The sequence below is a fragment of the Amblyraja radiata genome, chromosome 8 (genome assembly GCF_010909765.2).
Source record: "Amblyraja radiata isolate CabotCenter1 chromosome 8, sAmbRad1.1.pri, whole genome shotgun sequence".
NCBI lineage: Eukaryota > Metazoa > Chordata > Chondrichthyes > Rajiformes > Rajidae > Amblyraja > Amblyraja radiata.
The window spans coordinates 20,838,113-20,863,980 of record NC_045963.1 but is presented as its reverse complement, the minus strand read 5'-3'; the positions used below and the strand labels follow the sequence as shown (position 1 = coordinate 20,863,980).

Here is a 25,868-nt window from a genome sequence, read left to right as displayed (position 1 = left end):
GCGACGCCAATGCGTCAGCGTGCGTGCGCGATACGTCACGCAGGTGGCGTGCGAGGATTTCGTTAGGCACGAAATCCTGGAGTGCCGCGCGATACACACTCCACACCTCTCCACATCTCTCCATGCGCCCGTCACGCGCTACCCACACGCTACCCGTGCGTCACAACGCGTCGACCTATTTTACATATGACGCATAAATGAGGCGCAAATGACGGCCAAGTGGGACAGGCCCTTACCTTACCACAACTAGCTGCAATATCTGCAACCTGCATATTTCTACTGCAAGAGACATTTTCAAGTCTCTCAAAAATTATGTCTGTTAGAAGACAAAAAAGGAGACCTGTATCTCCATTTGTCATCTTCCCCCATGAACGCCACCTGCCACCATAATGTTCCATGTCGCTTAGTCACACAGAGGTTTCCCAGAGGTGGGAGTGAAGACTATGCTGGCCTTAATGTGGGAACAGAAAATATCACTCCACTGGACAAGTACAATTTTTTACATTGTGTGTTGGGACGCGTGACATTTGCCAGACCCTTAGATTCCCTTTGGCACTTACTTATTACTTCAAATAATTCTTACCTGCCACATAATCACCAAATCCAATTGTTGTCAAAGTGATCACTGCAAAATAGATGGACTCCATAGCTGTCCAACCTTCAATGTGTTTAAATATCATAGCAGGGATAACCACAAACAACACACATCCAAACAGTATGAACAAGCAAGTGGAGATTACACGGATTTTTGTTTGACTGATCTTCCATTTCTGCAAAATAAAAAAAAATACAATTGAAAATATTTAATTGCGTCCAGCCCTCTTGTTCATTCCTTGACATTGTTATCTCGACTGGAATAACAGATAGTATTCCTAAAACTTAAAATGGCATCATAAATGAGTATACATGTGCATGCGTGTGGTGACCAAAGGATCTGTTTCTGTGAAGTACAACTGTGTACGTATATAACTGTAAACGTGCTGGATAGCACTCAACAAAAAACTTTACACTGTGACAATAAATAAACTAAATAAATAACTAAATGTCTCCACATCCACTAGCTTTGATGTCCTGTGTAGGAAAGAACTGCAGATGCTGATTTAAATTGAAAATAGACACAAAATGCTGGAGTAACTCAGTGGGACAGGCAGCATCTCTGGAGAGAAGGAATGGGTGACGTTTCGGGTTGAGACCCTTCTTCAGACTGATGTTAGGGGAATGGGCGGTACAGAGATACAAAGTAGTTGGATACAGTACGACTTGTTGGAGAACTGGGAAGAGGGAGGAGATGGAGAGAGAGGGAAAGCAAGGTCTATTTGAAGTTAGAGAAGTCAATGTTCATACCGCTGGGGTGCAAGCTACCCAATTGAAATACAGTATGAGGTGCTGTTTCTCCAATTTATGCTGGGCCTCATTCTGACAATGGAAGAGGCCCAGGCAAGAAAGGTCAGTGTGTGAATGGGAGGGGGAGTTAAAGTGTTGAGCAACTGGGAGATCAGATAGGTTTAGGCAGACTGAGCAGAGGTAATCAGCGAAACGATCGCCGAGCCTGTGCTTGGTCTTGCCAATACAGGAGTCCACACCTGGATCAGTGGATACAGTAGTTAAGGTTGGAGGAGGTGTGTGAACCTCCGTCTCACCTGAAAAGACTGTCAGGGTCCATGGATGGAGTCGATGGGGGAGGTATGGGTGACGTTTCGGGTCGAGACCCTTCTTCAGACTGATCTCATATGTCATATTTGATGTCATATTTGCCTCAGAAATATATTAGTAAGAGAATGAATGCAAAATTCTCCATTGTATCAATAAAACAATGACAAGTAAATGACACACAGGGATAAAGCAAATTCACTTTTGCATAGGTGGGAAGTTAGCTTTGGCAATTCCACTGTGCTGCTCTTAAGCATAAGGATCTGTTGGGTGTTCAGTTATCTTTAGCTTGGATTTAATGCATTTGTAAACAGAATATCAACATTTCACAGACACTATAATTCAAGGGTTTACTGACGGCTGTGCAATGCTGAGGACTATATCCGCACTCTGTATCTTCCCCTTTTCCTGATCCATTGCACTTGAATTTGACTTGATTGGATTCATGTATAGTATGATCTGATCTGCCCCTCGGCACTTATGGCAATAATAAATTTTAAACTTAAACGTGCTAAAAAGAAATAATTCCATCGATACGGTGCTGAAGTTTCTTATTGGAGTTTGTGCAATTCCCAAGGGCACTTAGAGGTGATCATCAGATTAAGGTTGGCACCCATGTGCAATCGCGAGGAAATGTAAAGAAAATAAGTTAAGATTGAAAGTGGTGTGAAAATGACAGTGTGGAGGCAAAAAAAAAGGCAAGTCTTAGTTAGATTGCAACCATACTATATCAGGTTTAGTTTAGAGATACAGCGCGGAAACAAGCCCTTCGGCCCACCGAGTCCATCGCTGACAAGCGATCCCTGCACATTAGCACTATCCTATACATACTAGGGACAATTTACACTTATACCAAGTATACAAACCCAAGCCAATTAATCTACAAACCTGTACGCCTTTGGAGTGTGAGAGGAAACCGAAGATCTCGGAGAAAACCCACGTGGTCACAGGGAGGGCGTACAAACTACGTACAGACAGCAACCGTAGTCGGGATCGAACCCGCGTCACCGGCAAGCGCTGTAAGGCAGCAACTCTGTCGCTGCGCCATAATGCTGCCTAGTAGATTTGTTAACTACTGATGATCACAGAATCGGTACAGCCTAAAATGGTGTTATTTAGCCCATTGACTGCTTGCTGCCTCACAATCCAGACAGTCCCACTCCTTTGTGCAATCCCTATAACCATGTTTTTATTTTCCACTTAAAATGTCATTAAGTTCCTTTTTTTGAATAACACATTTGAATCTACCCCCATTAGTCTCAGCAGTGCTTTCCCTGACAGTTCAGAGATTTTTCCCTCATGTCTCTTCTGATTCAGTTTGAATTTCTTATAGTCTAGCTCCGCTATAGGATCTTTGGTCTAGCTCTTCTTGTTCTTGACCCTTTCTCACAATGGGAACTAATTGAATCTGTGCTGTATAGACCCTCCAAGCCTCATTAACACATCCACTTTCCACCTCCTGTGTTTCAAGCACAACAACCAGTCTATCTACAAAAATAATAATAGAAAATAGTAGTGTTTAGGAAAGAACTGCAGATGCTGAAAAATTGAAGGGAGACAAAAATGCTGGAGAAATTCAGCGGGTGAGGCAGCATCTACGGAGTGAAGGAATAGGTGATGTTTCGGGTTGAGACCCTTCTTCAGACTGAAGGGTTCTCGACCCGAAACGTCACCTATTCCTTCGCTCCATAGATGCTGCCTCACCCGCTGAGTTTCTCCAGCATTTTTGTCTACCTTAGAAAAAAGTAGAACCATTCTAGTAATTCTAGTAATTCTGAAGAAGGGTTTCGGCCCGAAACGTCGCCTATTTCCTTCGCTCCATAGATGCTGCTGCACCCGCTGAGTTTCTCCAGCAATTTTGTGTACCCTAGTAATTCTCCTATGCCTCCTCTCTAAAGTCTTCACATTTTTCTATGAGGTGATGTGTAGAACTGGAGACGATAGTCTAGTTGAAAGCAAACCAGTACATAAAATCTTTGTGCCTCCCTTTGCCATTTGCTTCAACTTTCTTTAATAATCTGTTGTGTGGTACCCGATCAAAAGACTTAGCAAAGATCCAATAGATTAATTATTTCACCAATGCCTATTTTGCTAGTTACAATCTCAAGAAACTCTTCAGAGATTTATCAAAAATTATTTCCCTTTCATAAAGCCATGTTGACTCTGGCCAATGCCATTCACATTTGAAAGTGCTCTCTTATCACATACTTAATAATCAATTCTATAATTTCCCCTGCTGATGATGTGCTAACTAGTCTACACTTCCTCACTTTCTCTCCCTGCCTAGATAAAAAATAGGGTTTATTTAGGCAGCGCCTATATTTGGGAACCTTTTCCGGATTTACGGAATTTGACACTAGAGCATGCAAAATAGGACCAGGTCAATCTGCCTCTCGAGTCTGCTCTGCCATTCATTAAGAAAAGAGGTGATCCAATGTGGACTCAATACTGCTTTCCCTCTTGTAGAATTGCAGGGTCATATTGCATGGAAACAGGCCCTGCAGCCAAACTTGCCCATGCTGACCAAAATGCCCCATCTACACTAGCCCCTCTTGCCTGTGTTTGGCCCAAATCCTTCTAAACCTTTAGTATCCGTGTACCTGTCCAAATGTCTTTTAAGGATTTCCCTCCAAACCCTTGACACTACCGTAGTTTAAATATCCGTTACACTTTACCTTGAATATATTCATTCACCCCACTTCCACAGCTCTGTCGAGTGGAGAATTCCAAAGACTTAAAGAGAGGAAATTTCTCCTCATCTGATTATTGCCTCATCTCCACCAATAATTATGAAACTCTGCCTGCTATATTCCCCCCACTCACGGATGCAGTCTCTTGGCATTTACCCTGTCAATCCCTTCAGAATCTTATAGGTTTTAAATAGATTGCCTCTCATTCCTCTGTACTCCAATGGGCAGAGGCCCAATCTATACAACTTTTCCACAAATCAAATGCTTGGTACCAGAAATAAATCCAGTGAAATTTGGCTGTGTTACCTATAATGCAAGTCGATCCTTTCTTAAACACAGAGATCAAACTGTATTCCAAGTCGAGAGTCAATAATCCAGAGAGTCAAGAATGTCTGATTGTCAAAAATAAAAACAAAAACATTCTTACTTGCAGCAGCATAACAGGTCTATCAATGCAATACACACAGAAAAAATCTCATCGGGCGCTATCTCACCAGTACAGTAAAGTTGCATCAAAATACCCCAACTTTTATACCTACAGCCCTTGTAATAAAGCCTGACATTCCATCAGCTTTCCTAATTGCTTGCTGTAAAAGTAATGTTCACTTGTCCCAATAAAGTACATTGAAGAATAATTGATAAGGGAAAGCAGGAAAATATATAAGGTCATTCCATGTTAAAACGTGATGTAAATGTAATGATATCAGACTGGGTTGTGTTTAAACCCAATGTTTTATCTGCTACACCAAATACAGCTACAAGCGGGCAAGGTCTCACTGTCATCCCAAGGACTTCACTGATGGTTTTAAAAACCACTGCCCAGTAGTTACCAAGTTTGGGGCAAGACCAGAATGCATGAGCTAGATTGGCTGGAGAGAAGGAGCATCTGTCACAGCCAGCATCTGTCCTTGGATATATGTCAGCAAGCCTGGCTTTGCTTAAATCAACCCTGTGTAAAACTTTGAATTGTATGAGCCCCAATCTAGCACACGATGTCGAGGAATGGACTATTTTCAGTGCTTCTGTCCAGCATTCCTCAGATAGATCTATACCAAGGTCGTCCTCCCACCTGGTTTTATCTTTGGTCAGGTTTTGCTCTCCTAAAGACATCAGTTGAGAATATAATACAGAGATCAGTCCTTTATTTGCAAAGGTAAAAGTGAGTTTATCCAACACTGTGACAGGCAGGAAAAGAGGGACATTTTTTCATGGCAAAGTGACCAGAAGATATTTAAAGAAATGATTATGTGGAAGGCCATGTTTTCTGTGTAGGTTATCAAAACTATCAAATATGTTGTTAGTGTATAAATCCTTAATGCACATAAGACCATTCAAACCCCACTGTCTAAAGGTTGAGTCAAGTGTGGAGGGGGGGGGGGGGGGGGGAATAAATGGTTACTGTGATTGGGACCCAGAACTGAAGCTGATGTAAACTTATAAAGGCAACAAAATTGATTAAAACTTTTGATGGTGGATAGTACGACAGGGTTGGATGTAAATCAAGAGGGTTTCAATGGCAGGGAGGAATATACTAAAGCTGGGAGAGACGAGGAATAACAAGACTGTGACTCAAGCAGACGTCAGTCTGTATCTGGTCGGTGGAGCCAGACTAATATATATTTTGGATATTGGATGGCCAGTAATAATGAATAAAGCTAGTAAGGCCCAGTCCACCTACTTCACGACCTCTTTGGAGAGTGCACTTATTGACCCTTGGAACCTTGTTACCCCATATAAAGGAGGTTATAGATTTAGTTTAAAAAAATGACTTGGTAAGAAGACCGATGAACATTGGAACAAGTAAAGAAATCTGGGAAGTACAGTCATCTTCACCAACTGCACTCTCCCAGCCATAGTGAGAGGTAGACTATGTCATCTTTTAGTCAGCCTTCATTTGGCTAACTTGAGGCATGTAGTTAGCTGCAAACAGGGATGTGAAAGAGCGGGTAATGTGTATTCCTAGATATACAAAACCTTCTTGAGGTATGGGAAAGGGCAGGGATTCCTGTCGGATCTGTAGGGCTAGGTTGATGGGAAAGCATTCGCTTTTTTGGAGGTTTAGTTTATAGCCAGAGAAAGTTCCAAACTGATCTAACAAGGACACAATTGCAGGGCCACTGGCTGTAGGGTCGCTCACATAACGAAGGAGGTCGTCGGCGTATAGAGACACACGATGTTCCCTGTTTCCTCTCCTAATGCCCTGGAATAATGTGGTTGACCTAAGTGCAATAGAAAGAGGCTCACATGCCAATTTTAACTGTTTGGGGGCCTGTAGATAAGTCCTATTAGGGTCTTTTTACCCTTACAATTCCTTAGTTCTATCCATACTGACCACATCTCCTGTTTCAATGTCACCCCTTGCAAGGGACTGAATTTAATTCCTCACCAACAGAGCTACCCCACCCCCTCTGCCCACCTGTCTGTCTTTTTTGATAGGAGGTACACCCTTGGATATTCAGTTCCCAGCCCTGGCCCTCTTGCAGCCATGTCTCTGTAATTCCCACAACATCATACTTGCCAATTTCTAACTGAGCCTTAAGCTCGTCCACTTTTTTTTCTTATACTCCGCGCATTCATATACAACACATTGACCTCTGTATTCACGTCCCCCCTCGCACCGCTCGCAATTGGCCCTGACCTTACTCTTAATCTGATAATTATAAATCTGGTAGTATTTAACCAATTGGTTCAATAGATAACGAGTGCATTGATTTATGTTACAGATTACTCGTGATCTCAGTGGAATAGTGGAACAGCTACAAGAAGCTAAATAGTTTATTCCTGTTCTTATACAATTAGGACCACCTAGATTGTGATTCTTCAACTAATATTAAATTTTCTTCCATTGTTCCATCGCATAAGACACTAATCATCCATGTGTTTACATGCTCCAAAATCAGGTGGAAGTAAACAGAAAAAAGGTTCTGTATATTGTCTTTTCATACCAAGGATGATGGGTGTATGAAACAAGCTGCCAGAGGAGGTAGTTGAGGCTGGGACTATCCAAACATTTAAGAAACAGTTAGACAGGTACATGAATAGGACATGTTTGGAGGGATATGGACCAAGCACAGGCAGGTGGGACTAGTGTAACTGGTGTAACTAGTGCAGTTGGCCGGTGTGGGCAAGTTGGGCCGAAGGGCCTGTTTCCACACTGTATCACTCTATGACTCCAAGTAGATTTTAATATTTTTATACATGGTAATAAAGTTTTTAAAGTTGACTTCCCGATTGAACAAGATATATTTGGATAATGTTTTATTTTGTAAAACAAATCTTGTTTCAGGCTGAAATTATATAAAAACTTTTTCTTCAATAATTTAAAATGTCTGAAGAAGTGTTCCAACCTGAAACACCGCTTATTCAATTCAATTCAATTCAATTCAATTTATTGTCATGCTCGCCGTGCTCTCCAGGGATGCTGCCTGACCCGCTGAATTATTCCAGCACTTTGTGTCATTATTCAATAATTTAACCTAACCATATAACCATATAACAATTACAGCACGGAAACAGGCCATCTCGGCCCTACAAGTCCGTGCCGAACAACTTTTTTCCCTTAGTTCCACCTGCCTGCACTCATACCATAACCCTCCATTCCCTTCTCATCCATATGCCTATCCAATTTATTTTTAAATGATACCAACGAACCTGCCTCCACCACTTCCACTGGAAGCTCATTCCACACCGCTACCACTCTCTGAGTAAAGCAGTTCCCCCTCATGTTACCCCTAAACATCTGTCCCTTAAAACCAGCTATAGGAACAAGAGGGAAATAGTCACACAAGCTTTGAATTCAGGAAACCACTTTGTGAATGTGAAATATATTATACTAACTAAATCTAGAGTTGTTTGGTTACATCTCGTGGAAAAATATTCCTGAATAACACAACTGTATCAACAAAAAATCAAGCATACTTTAGCAATGATTTGGAAATATTTAAAAAAGCCCAAATATTGTTACGTATTTGCTTTCAAGCATGGAGTTTAAATACACTAATAGCTTACCAAACTTAAAAATAAGTGGAGTGTGCACACTGATGAGCAAAAGTGGAAAGGGAATTATTTATTAAATTGTGGATGGCAAAGTGACTCTATCAGGAATCACAGGTTCCCAATCAGGGGGATGTATATTTAACCAGGAAACGTATTGTTAAACAGAAAGATAACTAGAAAGCATTGGAAATGATGATGGTACAGGGGAGAAATATGTTACTAAATATAATCAGGCGCAGGCGAATTAAGAATTAATACCTAGAAATTAAACTGCTATGAAAAATATGTACAAGATCAATGCAGAAAGGAACTGTGCTCATTTGTCTCAATTGCACTTCAACCCGAAACATCACCCTGTTCTATATTGGGGACGATATGCCAGGATCACAATGCATGGCGGTGCTGGCTCGAAGGGCCGAATGGCCTCCTCCTGCACCTATTGTCTATGTTTCTATGTTTCTCCAAAGATGTTGCCTGAACTGCTGAGTTACTCCAGCACTTTATCTTCTTATGTGTATAAATTAACATCTGGACTTCTTCGATTCTTCTCTTCTAGCTGAATTTTGTGTATACAACTCATGCAATAATTTAATATTTAAACAATGCCAATTGTTCTGCTTCTCACATGAGTGCGTAAGAACAGGGAGCAATTTTGTGACCAAGTGCACCAGCCTGATGACTCTAGCACTGGTTGAAGTTCTGCCTCGAGCTTTTGGAGAAGTATTTATTGTTGCAGTGCTGCAGATCGTTAAAAAAACAGAAGCATTTGTTAATTTGTTAACAGGTCCTTTACAGAATGGCAGTGACTAATGAGGTGCCGCAAGGCTCGGTGCAGGGACCGCAGCTAGTTACAATCTACATTAATAATTTAGATGAAGGGATTCAAAGTAAAGGGCCTGTCCCATTTGGGTGTCATTTATGCGTCACTCAGGTGACGCACACAGATTTTGTGAATCCGAAAATCCTGGGCACTGCACACGACCGCGCGTCACTGCCTACGCCACCACGCCTCATCACGCGCGTGTAATGCACGCCATGACGCGCGCATCGTGACGCGTAAATTATGTTGCGTAAATGACGTGCAAATGACGCCTAAGTGGGACAGGCCCTTAACATTAGCAAATTTGCAGATGACACAAACCTGGGTGGCAGTGTGAACTGTGAGGAGGATGCTATGAGGATGCAGGGTGACTTGGACAGGTTGGGTGAGTGGGCAGATGCTTGGCAGATGCAGTTCAATGTGTATAAATGTGAGGTTATCCACTTTGGTGGCAAGAACAGGAAGGCAGATTATTATCTGAATGGTGTCAAGTTAGGAAAAGGGGAAGTACAACGAGATCTGGGTGTCTATTGTCTATTCTACCAAGATCATCACCAGCCAGCTATATACCTGACAGTGTTCTGGAGATCCTAAAAGATCCAGGAAGTTCTCCAGTCTGGAGAAGGAATGTTACTGGGAAGAGATTCTCAAGTGATAACAGATAGGGGCAATGCCTTCAAGGACCCAGTCCCTATGCTGGAAGAATTATAAAATCTCAGGAATATGCAACACAACTCATTCACAAGCAACTGCACAACCATACATTGAGCGCAATGCATCCTCTATTAGACAATAGACAATAGACAATAGGTGCAGGAGCAGGCCATTCGGCCCTTCGAGCCAGCACCGCCATTCAATGTGATCATAGCTGATCATCCCCAATCAGTACCCTGTTCCTGCCTTCTCTCCATATCCCCAGACTGCTATTTTTAAGAGCCCTAACTCTCTCTTGAAAGCATCCAGTGAACCTGCCTCCACCGCCCTCTGAGGCAGAGAATTCCACACACTCACAACTCTCTGTGAGAAAAAGTGTTTCCTCGTCTCCGTTCTAACTGTCTTCGGGGCTCCGACTCCGGATTTTCTTGAGGTTTACTCCAGGAGCCTTTTCCATGACTGGATATGGCCACAAGGCAGTGGAGGTTTTAAATCAGAGTTTTCCCTCTCCTAGATGGACTGCCATCCCAGGCTGACAAGCCCCTTCTGCCCGATACTCGTGGGGGCGGGAGCGTCTACCTTCCCGTGCAGGTCTATAGCACCTGCCCATCTGCCTGTACATGATCCATATCCCTCCAATCCCTGCATTTCCATGTGCCTATCTAAAAGCCCCTCAAATGCCGCAATAGTATCTGCCTCCACCACCACCCCAGGCAATGCATTCCAGGCCCCCACCTCTCTCTGTGTAAAAACTTCCGCCACACATCTCCATTAAGCTTCCCCCTCTCACCTTGTAGCATGCCCTCTGGTGTTGGCCATTTCCACCCTGGGGAAAAGGATCTGACTGTCTATCCTATTTATGCCTCTCGTAATTTTATATACTTCGATCAAGTCTCCCTTCAACCTCTGACATTCCAGAGAAATGGCACTCTCTTCTCTTTTCTTTGGCAGTGGAAGGTGGCATTCCGCCAGATTTGTTTTGCGTTTTTGTTTCAGATTTCCAGCCATTGCAGTTTTTTTTTTTTTTCAATTTACTGGCTTTGAGATTTCTCTTCATTCAAGATCATGGCTGGAAGGTGGATGCTGCTAGGAGGTCAAAAATATACCATCTTCTCCTGAAGATGGTGTGGAGCAGTATCCTGGACCTGCTGTAAAGATTCCAAGCATGGCTAATTGGCCAGAACAGGATTAGAAACCACAAAGGAATGACAATATGTTACTTAATCGGGATGACCAGTAATTTGGAGGCCATCCTATGGCTATTAATACCTCCAGAGCCTTGTCCTTCTAGGTTAAGAGTCTCAATATGAGGAAGTCTCACTGAGTTGCTAATATCATTTTGGCCGGTGTAGTAAGGACACACTTTGTTGACGGCAGGTAAATGCTGAAGATTGGAGAGGACAAATGGATGGATGTAACTTTGATCAAAATCACCTCAAGCCTTTTCAGTTTTGGAACATGACACAACCAGAAAATTGGAGAACTTTTTCTGCAACACTTGTTTATGTTGAACTGGAAAATGCTTCATGAAGTAAAGAGCTCTCTCCTTCCCTGCAGAGGTCACAGTAGCTGACATGTTCTTGCACAGCAGCAATTAGGTATCTAATCCAGCTCAGTTTCTGATGAATAATCACCCCCAGGATGCTGGTGAAGGGAATTTGGGCCGTAATAATACTAATTAATGTCAAAAGGAATTTGTTAAATTTCTTCTTGTTGGAACTAATCACTGCTGGGCAGTTGGAATGAGATGAAGCAAGTTATCAACACACCACAAATGTTCAAATGCTGACAAGAACTGAATACCTGATGGCTCAGACCATGTCTCGGACTGAAATCTTATACCAGAGGTGTGTACCTCTCACCTGAACTGCAGGAGAATTATCCCCAAATAAGCTACATTTTAAGAATAGTTGAATTTTGTGACCCTTGTTGACAAGGTTGTGAATTTTGTTGACCAATTAGGTTGGTAGATGACTGCTGGCAATGATCACACACATGGAGTATTCAGGGAGTGTGATAACATTTACCATATTTCCCGGCAATGAAGACGCACCCCCATATTGAGTTGCTAAATTTTGAAAAAAAGGCTGGTGGGACATAGAATTTTGCACGCTCAAAAAAATAATGAGTCAAAATTAAAAGTAAAGAAAGTAACAATTCAATTTTCCCAAGGCTTCCAGATCTCCTCCATTCTGAATGACTGAATGGGTGGGGGGTGGAGGGTGATGGCAGGTGGAGAGATGGTGGGAAAAACGGGAGCACACCGGGACAAGTTGAATCAGTTGTGATCTTATTGAATTGCAATATTAGTTCAAGGGACCAATTGGAGGAGAGTTCCTTTCACAGGGTGTGGGGGAGTCTGGCCCGGGTCAGCACGGGCAGGAGCGTTGAGAAGGAGGGGGTCGGGGATCATACCAGCAACTCACTCACTCATCGCTGTCGCAGCGCTCCGGGCGCGGAGCCACCGCATTGTGGCCAGGGAGGGAGGTAGCTCGGGTGGCTGCGAGCGGCCGACGGGTTCTTGGTTCTTCTTGGCTGGGACTGGACAGCAGAACCGGCCTCCACCTCCGCGCCTTCTGCCGGCCCACTCACTTCTGGCAGTGCTTTCCGTCTGAACACCTCTCTCCTCGCCGTAGCTCGCCAGCCTCGCTCATGTCAGCCGCTTCCCGCAAATCCTTAAATTCCGACTGCTGCCAGGAGCAGGACATGGCCTCACTTGCTGCGCTGGGTCACACTGCATGGCATCAACTGCCCGGTCCGTGTCTTTCAATGTAGACCGGATAGTGAGGGGACCAGCTCAAGAGCAAAGATCACAGAGCGGAGCGGGTCAGCGGGCGATGGATAACAGGACAGCGGGTGGTGGAGCTTACTCCTATGTCAGCGCGATCACGGGACCAATTGAGGTTACTCGCGCTGACACAGAAATGTTGCCTGACCCGCTGAGTTACTCCAGCACTTTGTGTCTATCTTCAGTATAAACCAGCATCTGCAGTTCCTTCCTTTATATCTTTCAATTAAGCCATCTTGATTTTATTACTTCAGAAAAACATGTTTAAAATTAGTTATATAATTGTATTCTATGTCCTTCAATAAGTTAAAGTATTTGTTGGAAGGTTGATTTATCATAATGAGCTTATTCAAATAGTTTGTTAAATTATTCAAATATATTGTTAAATTATCATCTAATGTATTATATTTTCAAATAAAAAAAAGAAAATTGTGATCTTTAACTGAATTAAGTTTAAAGAAATAAAACGTAAGTATTCTTTCCTTAAAGATAAGAAATCTTATCTTTAACTGCATTTTGAATGATCTTGCGTACAGACCTATCAAGCTGTCTCCTCCCTTATTTTGTTGGTTGATAGAAATGGGACAATTGGTGGAATTTATTTCAGGAGGAAGATTAAATCTTTGAGAAGAGGTTAGGATAGAAATAAATCTCATGTGGTGTAGATTTCTTATCCATAGCACTAGGTTGCTCATTGCTGTATGTTTCCCATATGTTTAATCTATACCTTTGCTATTGTAAGATCCTTTTTCTACTCCTAATGAGAAAGATTTGCAAATATTTCAATCTTGAAATATCTGCTTATCAGTTGCACTATTTGCCACGGAACTCACAATGGTTCCCAGTTTTGCCTCATGGACACAAACTTCTAAACATTCAAAATAAAGTTTTAATCAGACTGTAATAGTTACTTTTATATATTACACTAAACAGGTCTAATGTCTAATATTAGGTACACATTATATTGAATGTCTTCCAATAATTTAATATCTCTACTGCAAGGTTTCAACCATTTTCAGAATGATATGCATTTGATATTTTTGCTTCGAGCTGTGAGCTTAGTTGGCACAGCAGCACAGAGAAGCCAGCAGCACTATTCATTCAGTTACTCTGAGGGGTAATTCCTCTTCTGCCTCAAGAGCTCCTGCGTGGAGCTGTTTAATTCTATTTTTAGAAAAGCTGCCTGTCAAATTTTAATAAAATCATGAATTTTAAAGGAGCCGTATGTTTGAGGAGAAATGGCAGTGTGCTGGTTAAGATTCTGTCACTTACTCCGGCTCAACAATGCTAGAACATTAGAGAAGGACAACAGGAAGATGGAAAGTGTAAAATTCTAGAAACCAACGGGGCAAGGACAAGCTGTGAGTAACTGAGATCATTGGATGAATAATCTCAGGGCCAGCACGTTGGCGCAGCGGTAGAGTTGCTGCCTTAAAGTGCCAGTGACCCGGGTTTGATCCTGAATACGGGTGCTGTCTGCATGTTCTTCCTCTGGAAACAGGCCCACAGCATGGGTGTTTTCCAGTTAGTCCGGTTTCCTCCCACACTCCAAAGATGTAAAGGTTTGAAGGCTAATTGGCTTGGTAAAATTGTAAATTGTCCCGAGTGTATGTACGGTAGCGTTAGTGTGTGAGTGTTCGTTGGTCGGTGCGGACTCGGTGGGCCGAAGGGCCTGTTTCCATGCTGTATCTCTAAACTAAGCTGAACTAAACTCAGGAGGTCAGGCAGCATTTGTGAGGGAAATGGACAGATATTTCAGGTTGGGACCCTTCTTCAGATTGAGAGGTGAGGAAGACATAAAATGTTGGAGTAACAGTGGGACAGGCAGCATCTGGAGAGAAGGAATGAGGAAAATGGGATGGGGCAAAAACTGGCAAGTGTTAGGTGGATGGAGGTGAGGATGAGTGATCATCAGATGGGTAGAGATAGTAACAAAAGATGAGTGATCATCAGATGGGTGAAGATAGTAACAAAGGATTGTGGCGAAATGGAGACAAAAGGGTGCAGATATGAAAACAGATAAGAAATAGGAGGGAGTAAAATATGAAACTGGGGGAGGGACAGTGGATGCAAGGAAATGAATGGAGTAATGGGGGGATAAAGGGGAAAATCAGTGTGGGGAGATCTGGGAGATGAGCAAGACGAACAGGGGAAAGGAACTGGGCGTCGGAGGCTGTGGGAGGAAAGTGTGCACGCACGGGGAGTGGGGGAGGGGGCTGGCTGATTTTATGAAAACCAATATAGATGAGAGCAGCTAGGGAGGGTGGGGGGAGTTTGACCTCTGCTACTTGGAGGATTCAATGTTCATGTCATTGGTTTGTTGGCTATCCAAGGTGTCGTTCTTCCAGTTTTCATGTAGCCACACTCTGCCAGCAGATGAGGCCAAGGACAGAAAGGTCAGTATGGAACTGGGAAGGTGAAGTAAAACCAGGAGCTCCAGTCAGCCTTCGGGATCAGAACACAAATATCCGATAAAAAGGTTTGATCTATGCTTGGTCTCGTTTTTACTCAAGTTTCCAGATGTCTTATGACTCAGATGCACAGAGTCTCTTTCCCAGAGACGGTGAATTAAATGCACAGAGTCTCTTGCCCAGAGAAGGTGAATTAAATGCACACTTTCCCTGAGTAGGTGAATTAGGTGCACCGATTCCCTTGCCCAGAGTAGATGCACAGTTGGCTGGTATGGGCAAGTTGAGCCCAAGGGCCTGTTTCCACGCTATGACTCTATAACTATGATTGTTGGAGCTTGTTTATTGGACATTATGAGGCTCCCGGGATACAAAATAACATGCACGTCCTGCATGCATGTACAGTATGTCGGTGAAATCACATTGTACACTGTATTGGTAAGAGTTAATGCGTGAGTTGGAAATATGCAGTTCAGATATGCATCAAGTAACATATAATGCAGATATATTGCAATATATAGTTAGAACTAGGAAGAATCACACAATATTGCCATTTAAATGGATTGGCAAATACCTACAGGCTAATTGCTAGTTACAGTGGCGGCTCAGTGGTGCATCAGTAAAGATACTGCCTTAAGGGCCTGTCCCACGAGCATGCGACTGCAAGCGCGACCAAACCGGAAGCGGGGGCCGCGCGGAGGTCGAGTGATCCCCTTACAGGGCCTGTCCCGCCAGCATGCGACTGCTTGCGGCGAGCGCGACCAAACCGGAAGCGGGGGTCGAGTGATCCTGTACGAGTTGACTTGAAGTTCGAGCGAAGGTGTATGCCGTCAAGACGCTGCGTACGGCATCGAGACGCTGCCCACGCCTGTCGAGGTGGTGCGTACGGCCTCAATGCGGCTGCGGGCCGGCAGGCCGTTGCCGCACAGAATTTTTGGACAGTGTCAGTTTTTCGGAGCCCCGCGCGATGTCGGGACCAGCTCTGCACAACTCCATACGGTTCCGGCGATTGAAGTGGGACAGGCCCCGAGAGGCCGTACGGCTCAAGCGACCACGTTAGGTTGCGCTTGCCGCATGCAGTCGCATGCTCGTGGGACAGGCCCTTTACAATGCCAGAGACCCGGGTTTGATCCTGACTATGGGCACTGTCTTTATGGAGTTTGTACTTTCTCTCTGTGACCGTGTGGTTTTCTACGGGTGTTCCGGTTTCCTCCCACACGCAAAAGACAAGGTGGTTTGTAAATTAATTGGCCTCTGTAAATTGCCCCCAGTGTGGAGAAAGTGGATGCAAAAGTGAGATAACAGAGAACTAGTGCAAACGCGTGATCGATGGTCGGCGTGGACTTGGTGGGCTGAAGGGCCTGTTTAGGACACCTGTTAACTTACAGCAGAGATGTCAGCAGATGGCTGACAAGGCCAAATTGCCAGAGTATTTTGAGATGCTGTAAATGGCTTTATACAACATTGTCTACCACCATGGCGTTAGCTGTCTGAAGTGGCCGTCTTCTGATCTTACATGCCCCAATTTGTAATTGCAGATTGTGTTACAAAAGTAGTGCACTTGATTAGTACGGATGTCAGGGGGTTATGGGGAGAAGGCAGGTGAATGGGGTTAGTTTTGGAGAGATAAATCAGTCATGATTGAACGGTGGAGCCGACTTGAAGGGCCAAATGGCCTAATTCTGCTCCTATCACTTATGAAAGAAGCTGTAAAGTTGATCATACCCTGACTCATCGTTGGACTCGAGGTCTGAGCACAGAGTTGACCAATGCTGCTTTCGTGTTGGACAGCAAATCCCTCTGCATGGAGTGTTATTGTTGGGGAAGTGATGGGGACTCTAGTTGATTGTTAGATGGCTAGACAACTGATCGTGACCATACTTGCTGCGACATCCACATTTAAATGAGCAGGCAGCATGAAGTTAGTGTGTTGCCTGCAATACCCAGAGTAGGGAAATCAAGAACCAGAGGACACAGGTTTATGGTAAGGGGGGAAAGATTTAAGAGGAACCAGAGAGACAACTTTTTTTTTACATGCAAAGGGTAGTAGGCATGTGCAACGAGCTGACTGATGAGGTAGTTGAGGCAGGTACTATCACAACATTTAAAAAACATTTGGACAAGTTCATGTATAGGATAGGTTTAGAGGGATATGGGCCAAATGCAGGCATGTGGGACGTGTAGATATGGCATGTTGGTCGGCATGGGCAAGTTGGGCTGAAGGGCCTGGTCCATGCTGTACGACTCTATGACTATGACTCTATGACAGTCAGAGGGCAGGGATATGGACCTAGGTATGGTTAGTATAGTAAGACCTGAGTGATCTCCTGGACAAGTGTCGATCGCCTGGATTGGGGTCGGAGAGGAATTTCCCGGATTTTTTTCCCGAATTGGACCTGGGTTTTTATCCGTTTTTTTGCCTCCCCCAGGAGATCACGAGGTTCTTGGGGTGGAGAGGGGTGATAAAGGGAAGGGTAGTGTCTTGTGTTCTGTGTCTTGTGTCTACTGTTTGTGGGTAAGTGTGTCTGTTTAGTGTTCAGCCATGAGCGAATGGCGGTGCGGGCTCGACGGACCTGGTGGTCTACTCTCGCACCTACTTTCTATGTTTCTATGTTTCTATGTTTCAATGCGACACAGGTTAATGGCATGAAGGCAATCTTACACCTTAATTTGGATTATTGATTTTATCATCAGTAAGGTGAGGATTTAAAAGATTGATATTCTTCAAAGAACTCTACAAATGTATTTCTCCCTTCAAAACATCTAATTATTTTGCTTTATTGATCATCAGAAAATGGTCACGGCAAATGGCTTCCTATTAGAGAGAAGACAGTTGTTCTTTGTATTCACATGACTAAAAAGGCTACAAGTTCTGTGCTGTGTCAACTCCACTTACTGCAAAAAAGTTCACTGGTATTCAAGTCAATGACTTTTAGTTATGCAGAGCCCCTACCTGAAATAGATAAGGTTCAGGTTTAAGTTTAGGTTTGTTATTGCCACATGTACCTAGGTGTAGCAAAAAGCTTTATATTGTATGCTGTCCAAACAGATCAGATATATTATCCATAAATACAATTAAATCAATTTACGAGTACAGTAGAAAGACCAAAAGGGAAGATACAATGCAGAATATATCTCTCCGCATTGTAATGCATCAATTCTATAGACCAAGTCCAATGCCCACAATAGGGTAGAGGTGGATCAGACAGTACTCTAGCTTATGGAAGGACTGTTCAGAAGCCTGACAACATTTTCGCCACCCATAATCCTCCGATATTTTCACCACCCATAATCCTATGACATTTTTGTCACACATAATTCTCTGACATTTTCGCCACCTTCAACGGGATCCCACTACTAACCACATCTTCCTATCTTCACCCCTTTCCGTTTTCCACAAAGAAAGTTCCCTCTGCAACTCCCTGGTCTACTCGTCCCTTCCTATCCAAACCACCTCCTCCCCAGGTACTTTCCCCTGCAACCACAGGAGATGCAACACCTGTCCCTATACCTCCCCCTTCGACTCTGGCCAAGGACCCAAACAGTCTTTTCAGGCGAGGCAGAGGTTCACTTGCACCTCCTCCAACCTCATCTACTGTATCCGCTGTTCCAGGTGTGGACTCCTGTATATCGGCGAGACCATGCGCAGGCTCGGCGATCGTTTCGCTGAACACCTCCACTCGTTCCGCCTAAACCTACCTGATCTTCCGGTTGCTCAACTCCCCCTCCCATTCCCAATCTGACCTTTTTCTGTCCTGGGTCTCCTCCATTGTCAGAGTGAGGCCCAGTGCAAATTGGAGGAACAGCACCTCATATTTCGCTTGGGTTGCTTGCACCCCAGCGATATGAACATTGACATCTCTAACTTCAAGTAGCCCTTGCTTTCCCTCTCTCACCATCCCCTCCCTCTTCCCAGTTCCCCCACCAGTCTTAGTGTCTCCCACTACATTCTATCTCTGTATCACCCACTCCCCTGACATCAGTCTGAAGAAGGGTCTCGACCCAAAATGTCACCCATTCCTTCTCTCCAGATATGCTACCTGTCCCGCTGAGTTACTCCAGCATTTTGTGTCTACAACAGATGAGAAGAAGCTGTTCCTGAGTTTGGTGGTGCGCACTTTCAAGATAAGTTCCAACAAGAGAAATTCTAACAACCCACATTTAAATTCAATACCATTTACCATCATCGAGACCGCATTACCCATATCTGCGGGTTCATGACTGACCAGAAATGTAACTGGACCAGCCACATGATTCATTCCTACAACATTGGATCAGAAGCTTGTTCTCTATAACAAGTGACTCATCTCCTGAAAGCTCAAAACAGTTCCACCATTAGCTACGGCTGTGATAGAACCGTTTCCATGTGCCTGGATGGGTTCTAACCATATTCAACTGCTGATAGCATTCATGATCAAGAAGCCTATTTGATTGGCATCCGTTCTCGATCATAAATATTCATTTCTTCCACCAGTGGACTGCATTAGTGCAGAGTGGATCATCTATAACATAATTTACAATGGTTTGCCAAGCCTGCTTTGACCACACCTTGTAAACCTGCATTCTCTACAGCATCACATAAGTCCCACTCCAGGCTTTACATCTTCCCGGGTTGGAAAGACAATGCTAGTCCTTCATCACTGGATCTAAGTCCTGAAACTTCCAAAGCAGGGCAGAAAACTAGATAAGCCTTGACTGCGGATATTGAGTATCCAGCAAAATTTAAAAAGGTTCATTCATCCTGGCAACATGGGGCAGTTTTGTGGATCCACACCATCACAACAGAGACTCTAACCGCAACAATGACTGCTGATTGGCCTTCAAGGCATCATACAAATATACACTTCAGGTAATATCACTGAGCCCATTGTATCCATTCCAGCCCACAAATGGCGAATGACTGACTCCCATTCCCAGCTCCTCATCTGTAACTATATAGGTTAAAGTCACTTTGAAACTCAACATCACACAATCCTTCACTTTTTAACAAATATTATACTGCTTTTTATGTGCACCAGTTGGTACCCTTACATGTTTTCCACGTTCTATTGCAACTGCTATGTCCAAGCACATTCACTCCGATTGTCCATAATCCCTTTAACCCTTCTTGAATCTTCTTCTGAAATCACAATCCCATCTAGTTTAATTAGGAACTGCAGATTCTGGAAAAATAGAAGGTAGATAAAAACGCTGGAGAAACTCAGAAGGTGAGGCAGCATCTATGGAGTGAAGGAAAATGTGACGTTTCGGGTTGAGACCCTTCTTCAGACTCTTCAGTAGCCTTGGTCTTCACAGAAAATCTGTTGATATTGATAGTGAAAAGATGGGCCAAGGCTGCGACTTCTGCCGTACCCACTGGTCACAGCCTGGTTGTTGCAAAATGAATGCGTAACAGGTTGTGATCTTCTGAATACCTTCCATGTCATACTCTCAACTCCACTGGCATTTATAGGTTCCTTCTGCCTGCTATCTGTTAAACTATTTTTTTTTAATTCCAGTTACCTACTTGTTATTCACCCCACAATTTTATTAGATTTATACTCTCTTCATTCCCAGTGAAACTATCAGCTCTTTCATGTTTAATTTATTTGTGGATTAATTTGAGATCAAGCATAGAACATATACGGAAACAAACACTATGGAATCAAATGGAAATACCAAAACTGAAAAGTATAGAATTGAGAAGACTTTTAAAAAAAATGTTATTATATTACAGTACAAAAGCTTGAAATGTCTCTGTGTAATTAATTAGTTTTTGTTGAAAGATTACTTAATTTTTTTGAACAGTACATGTAAAATGAAATATGCACTCGTTTATAATGACACCTGCAAAATAGGACACTGAAAGACTTAATGGCGTTTATAAAATTTTGAAGATTTATATTACTTACAAGAAATATGTCTTCTACTTTCGCGGTTCCTTTTCCAAATATTGTTCCCAATTGATCTCCAACACCAGCAAGCAAAAACCCAAACAGAGGAATTCCTAATAAGGCATAAATAATGCAGAATACTTTTCCACCTACAGTATTTGGAGAAATCTTTCCAAAACCTAGGAGAAAATAGAATCAAACTGTATAAGGCACACGGTGATTTTTTTTGTAAATGCAATAAATCTATCAGAAGAAAGGACTTCAGTATAAACACTTATTAAATGTATCTCTCGGTAGGAAGATCATGCAATATATTGAAATGTGATTCATTTTATATTTCATTTAATTGTGACTGATTGAGGTAAATGGTATGATCATATTTTATTAATCGGTCATCTGTTTTGAATCCTCTACGTATAACATTGCTGGTTCAACATCTTCCTGTTGCTAGATGTCTTTATTTATTGCTCCTCTTTCATTACACCTCTTCTCTCCTGGCATCAAATGAATATACTTGCTCAAAAGCTTCCAATAGCTCTCCAAAGGTTAACTATTCTTTATGTGCGTGCTAAACAGAATTTGTACAGGCAATTTAAATATTATTTCAAGGACATTCAACACGGGTCACAGTATAATTTGCCCTCACTAAAATTGGGTCATTGATCATCCAAAATCAGTACCCCATTCTTGCTTTTTTCACATATCCCTTGATTCCCTTAGCCCTAAGAGCTAAATCTAACTAACTCTTGAAAACATCCAGGTAATTGGCCTCCACTGCCTTCTGTGGCAGAGAATTCCACAGATTCACAAATCTCTAGGTGAAAAAGTTTTTCCTCATCTCAGTCCTAAATGGCCTACCCCTAATTCTTAAACTGTGACCTCTGGTTCTGGACTCCCCCAACATCAGGAACATTTTTCCCTGTCAAATCCTCAAAGAATGTTATATGTTTCTATAAGATCCCCTCTCATCCTAAATTCCAGCGAATACAAGCCCAGTCGACCGATTATTTCATCATATGTCAGTCCCGCCATCCCGGGAATTAACCTGGTGAACCTATGCTGCACTCCCTCAATAGCAATAATGTCCTTCCTCAAATTTAGAGACTATAATTCCACACAATACTACAGATGCGGTCTCACCAGGGCCCTGTATAACTGAAGTAGGACCACCTTGCTTTTAAACTCAAATCCTCTCACAATGAAGGCCATTAGCTTTCTTCACTGCCTGCTGTACCTGCATGCTTACTTTCAGTGACTGATGTACAAGCACACCCAGGTCATTGCGCCTCCCCTTCTCCTAATCTGACACCATTCAGATAATAATCTGCCTTCCTGATCTTGCCACCAAAGTGGATAACCTCACATCTATCCACATTATACTGCATCTGCCATGCTTCTGCCCACTCACCCAACCTATCCAAGTCACCCTACGACCTCATAGCATCCTCCTGCAGCTCACACTGCCACCCAGCTTTGTGTCATCTGCAAATTTAGAGATGTTACCTTTAATTCCCTCATCTAAATCGTTAATCTATATTGTAAACAACTGGGGCCCCAGCACAGAGCCTTGTGGCACTCCACTACCTGCCATTCTGAAAAGGACCCATTAATTCCTATTCTTTGCTTCCTGTCTGCCAACCAGTTCTCTATCCATGTCAATACCCTACCCCCAATACCATGTGCTCTAGTTATGCACATTAATCTCTTGTGTGGGACCTTGTCAAAAGCTTTTTCAAAGTCCAGATACGCCACATCCACTGGCTCTCCCTTGTCCATTCTACTTGTTACATCCTCAAAAAACTCCAATTGATGTAGGATTCAATCTTCATAACTTTGCACAGAAGTCACAAAGTATGTAGCTACTTTTTGTGCAGTCATATTTATTTGATATCTTATGAACTCTACGTTATCTCTTCCCACTTCTCTTACTTGCATGCATTTTTATCAAGTTTTCATCTTGTTTATGAGTTTGTTCTGGTTAGGCACAGCCACTCAAGAAAGCTTAGTGACTGAATATAAATGAAGCTCCTATATATCAATATATTAGGTCTCCTTCCTCCTGCATCAAGTAGCAGACATGGCCAGTTCATCTTCAATCAATTTGCTACACACAATTGTTTAAAATCACCCATTCCTGTACAATTCTTTATAAATTAAACAATGTTGCAGATGATCATTAATATGTCATTTATCTAACTTCTGCAATCGCTATCTAAAATTCCAAATTAATATTCATTTCCACAGGGTTTATTCATACGCCCAAGTTCAAGTTTTGCATAATTCTCTATTAGCAATATTTAAATATTTACTAATATTAGAACCATTCTACACCAAAATATTTGATTCTGTTTGTTGCCATTTGTACATCCTGATAAGGGAATGAATACTGTGTTTGGCACTTCTAGACTACTGTGCTTGGCACTACAATATCTGGGACCACAGTTCAGAGATATGTGGCTGCAATGTTGTTGGTCTGACTGGGCACGAACTGTCCACAATGTACGCCAGAACCAACAAGAAAACCAAGTGTCATTTAAAAAGTGGTCTGTACCAATAAAGGGTTTCTCAGATAAAACATTTTAAAATCACAGGAAGCACAAAGACACCACTTTCCCTCTGGGAGACTCCAGTGATTACATCCATAGATCAGCAACGTCTTACACAGATTGATACTCTTTTCATAGGCTTGATGAGTAAGAAGGTCTATTGCTGTTTCTCTGTCCCAGTCTAAATCATTCTAATAAAGCCATGGTGAATAAATCATTCTAATAACGCCTAACTTTAAACCAGTTATGGGAATAAATGTGATTTGGCGAATTAAACTAAAATTAGATAAAGAAAGAACATTTATCTTCAGTGCTCATATAATGAGATTTTCAACAAATTCACAAGCACAAAAGTGGTTTTCAATGTGAATAGTTTATTTGAAAATAAACATGAGATGACAAAAAGTTTGGGCAAGGAAATTTAAAAGAACTTTTATATATAAATAAACGTAATTATTAATATACATTAACAGACTGGTGTCAACATTACCCGAGTCAGTGTAAGGATATTTCAATTACTTTGCCGTTTGGGGATTAAAAAGCTATAACTCTTAACTATTGCACCCAGAAGGGTAGTAAACTTTTTACATTACTGAAATATGAAAAAGTTGCATGTAAGAATTCCATGAGAAGAATCTATATCTTAGATTTAGTAAAATATTTTTCAGTTACAAAGGAAAATAATGATGGGCAGATAAAGTTTTTGTACCGGTCATGTTTACTTCAGGTTAGACAACCACAACCAGTAACATAAGGAAAACATTGAATATGGCATAAAATGTGTGACCAAAGCAATATTGGTTAGGAGGAGGGGGGATATGGGTGGGCTGCAAAATGCTAAAGCTCAAAATGTGTGAGGCGTTCAACACATTAAATCCCACATCCCAGCCTTGTTCGCACTCCCGTCCATGCATTAGACCCAAAGACATGCTAACATTACCATCTTGCTATGAGCAGTTAAGGTGGCAAACAAAATCTGTGTCATTTTTTATGGAAGATGAAGTGAAATCTTTGTTTTTTTGTTTTTTTTTAAATAATATTTTTATTAGAAGTAGACATATTATAAAGTATAGTTGCATATTATAGTAAAAAAACTTTTCATATACATCAGTCATACATTATTAAAATTTTCAATTGTCGATTACTTCTACTGGGTTTTTTTATATAGAAAAAGAGAGAAAGAGAGAGAAAAGTTACAAATATCAAAAAAAATAAAAAAGGTGGAATGGATTACTTATAATACGTCATTGGAGATAGGTTCGTAGATTATAAAGTATGACTTTTCATCTAATCCTGAGTTCAAGTTTCAGTTGGGTTTTTGTGCCGGTCCAATCTATCCCGTCAGATAATTAATGAATGGAGCCCATATTTTATCAAAAAGTTCTTGTTTGTCCATTAAGACAAGTCTAATTCTTTCTAGATATAGGGTCTCCGACATTTCCACAATCCACATTTTAATTGTGGGGGTCGTAGGGCCTTTCCAAAATTTTAATATTAATTTTTTTCCCAGTTATTATACTGTAGTCGAGGAAATTTATTTGGCTTGTTGTGAGTGTTAAACTTTGCTCTGATATTCCAAGTACAGGTGCACAACCTTTTATCCGAAAGCCTTGGGACCAGACACTTTTCGTAATTCAGAATTTGTCGGTCTTCGGAATGGAAATTTTTTAGCGTAGATTTTAATGGCTGGCTCAGTGGTAGAGTGCTCGGCTCATATCCGCAAGGTCGCGAGTTTGCGCCTTGATCGCGGCAGTAAACTCGGTCGCGAGTTTGAGTCTTCAATGTAGTTTTTTCTTGCAGAATAAATGTTTGTATGAAATGCAGTGTAGGAGAGGTGTACTGACTGTGTGGGCAGAACTTTGGAAGTGATTGCCCACCAGTCTAAAAAGCCGCTGTGTCTCCCTGTCCCAGGGATAGCAGGGGGCGATCAAACAGCACAATAATCCCCCCCCCCTCCCACTCCAGAGGAATGCCGCTCCCCGATGGGCCGCTACGGCGACAAGTGGCAGTTTGCCCACAGCCCGAGCTGCGCCCCCTCATCCGCCACCCCAAGAACAAGACGTACCTTGCACACCATCAGCTTCTGCCCCTACGTGTTCCTCTGGAGTTGGAGCGGGGCTGGAGTTGCTGCTGGCTGTGGGTCTCTGGGATCTCCGTGCTTGCAGTGGGCCTGGGGGTCGGTGTCCCAGTTGGTCCTGACGTCTCCGGCCACCCCCCTGGACTGGAGCTGAGACTGGAAACTGTACCGCCCTTGCCCCCTCCCTCTGCAACAACAAACAACCCCTCTCCTGCAAGGGCGGTACAGTTCCCGGAGGATGGCAGGTGGCCGGAGACGTCAAGACCAACAGGAACCCGCTCCCCGATGGGCCCCTACGACGCCCCGAGCTGCGCCCCGTCATCCGCAACCCAGGTTCCTGTGTAGTTGGAGCGGGGCTGGGCTGGG

General features: G+C 42.7%; 1 protein-coding gene across 1 annotated transcript in view; it reads right to left on the bottom strand.

The window, feature by feature from the left end:
- The window catches only part of kcnk2 (potassium two pore domain channel subfamily K member 2), a 110,091-nt gene that overhangs the window by 7,738 nt on the left and 76,485 nt on the right, over positions 1-25,868 (bottom strand). Inside the window, exons 4-5 of the mRNA XM_033025356.1 lie at positions 20,898-21,058; positions 584-770 (exon numbers count right to left, since the gene is read on the bottom strand). Of these exons, the coding sequence (XP_032881247.1) occupies positions 584-770; positions 20,898-21,058 (348 nt within the window). The remainder of the gene's footprint in view (positions 1-583; positions 771-20,897; positions 21,059-25,868) is intronic.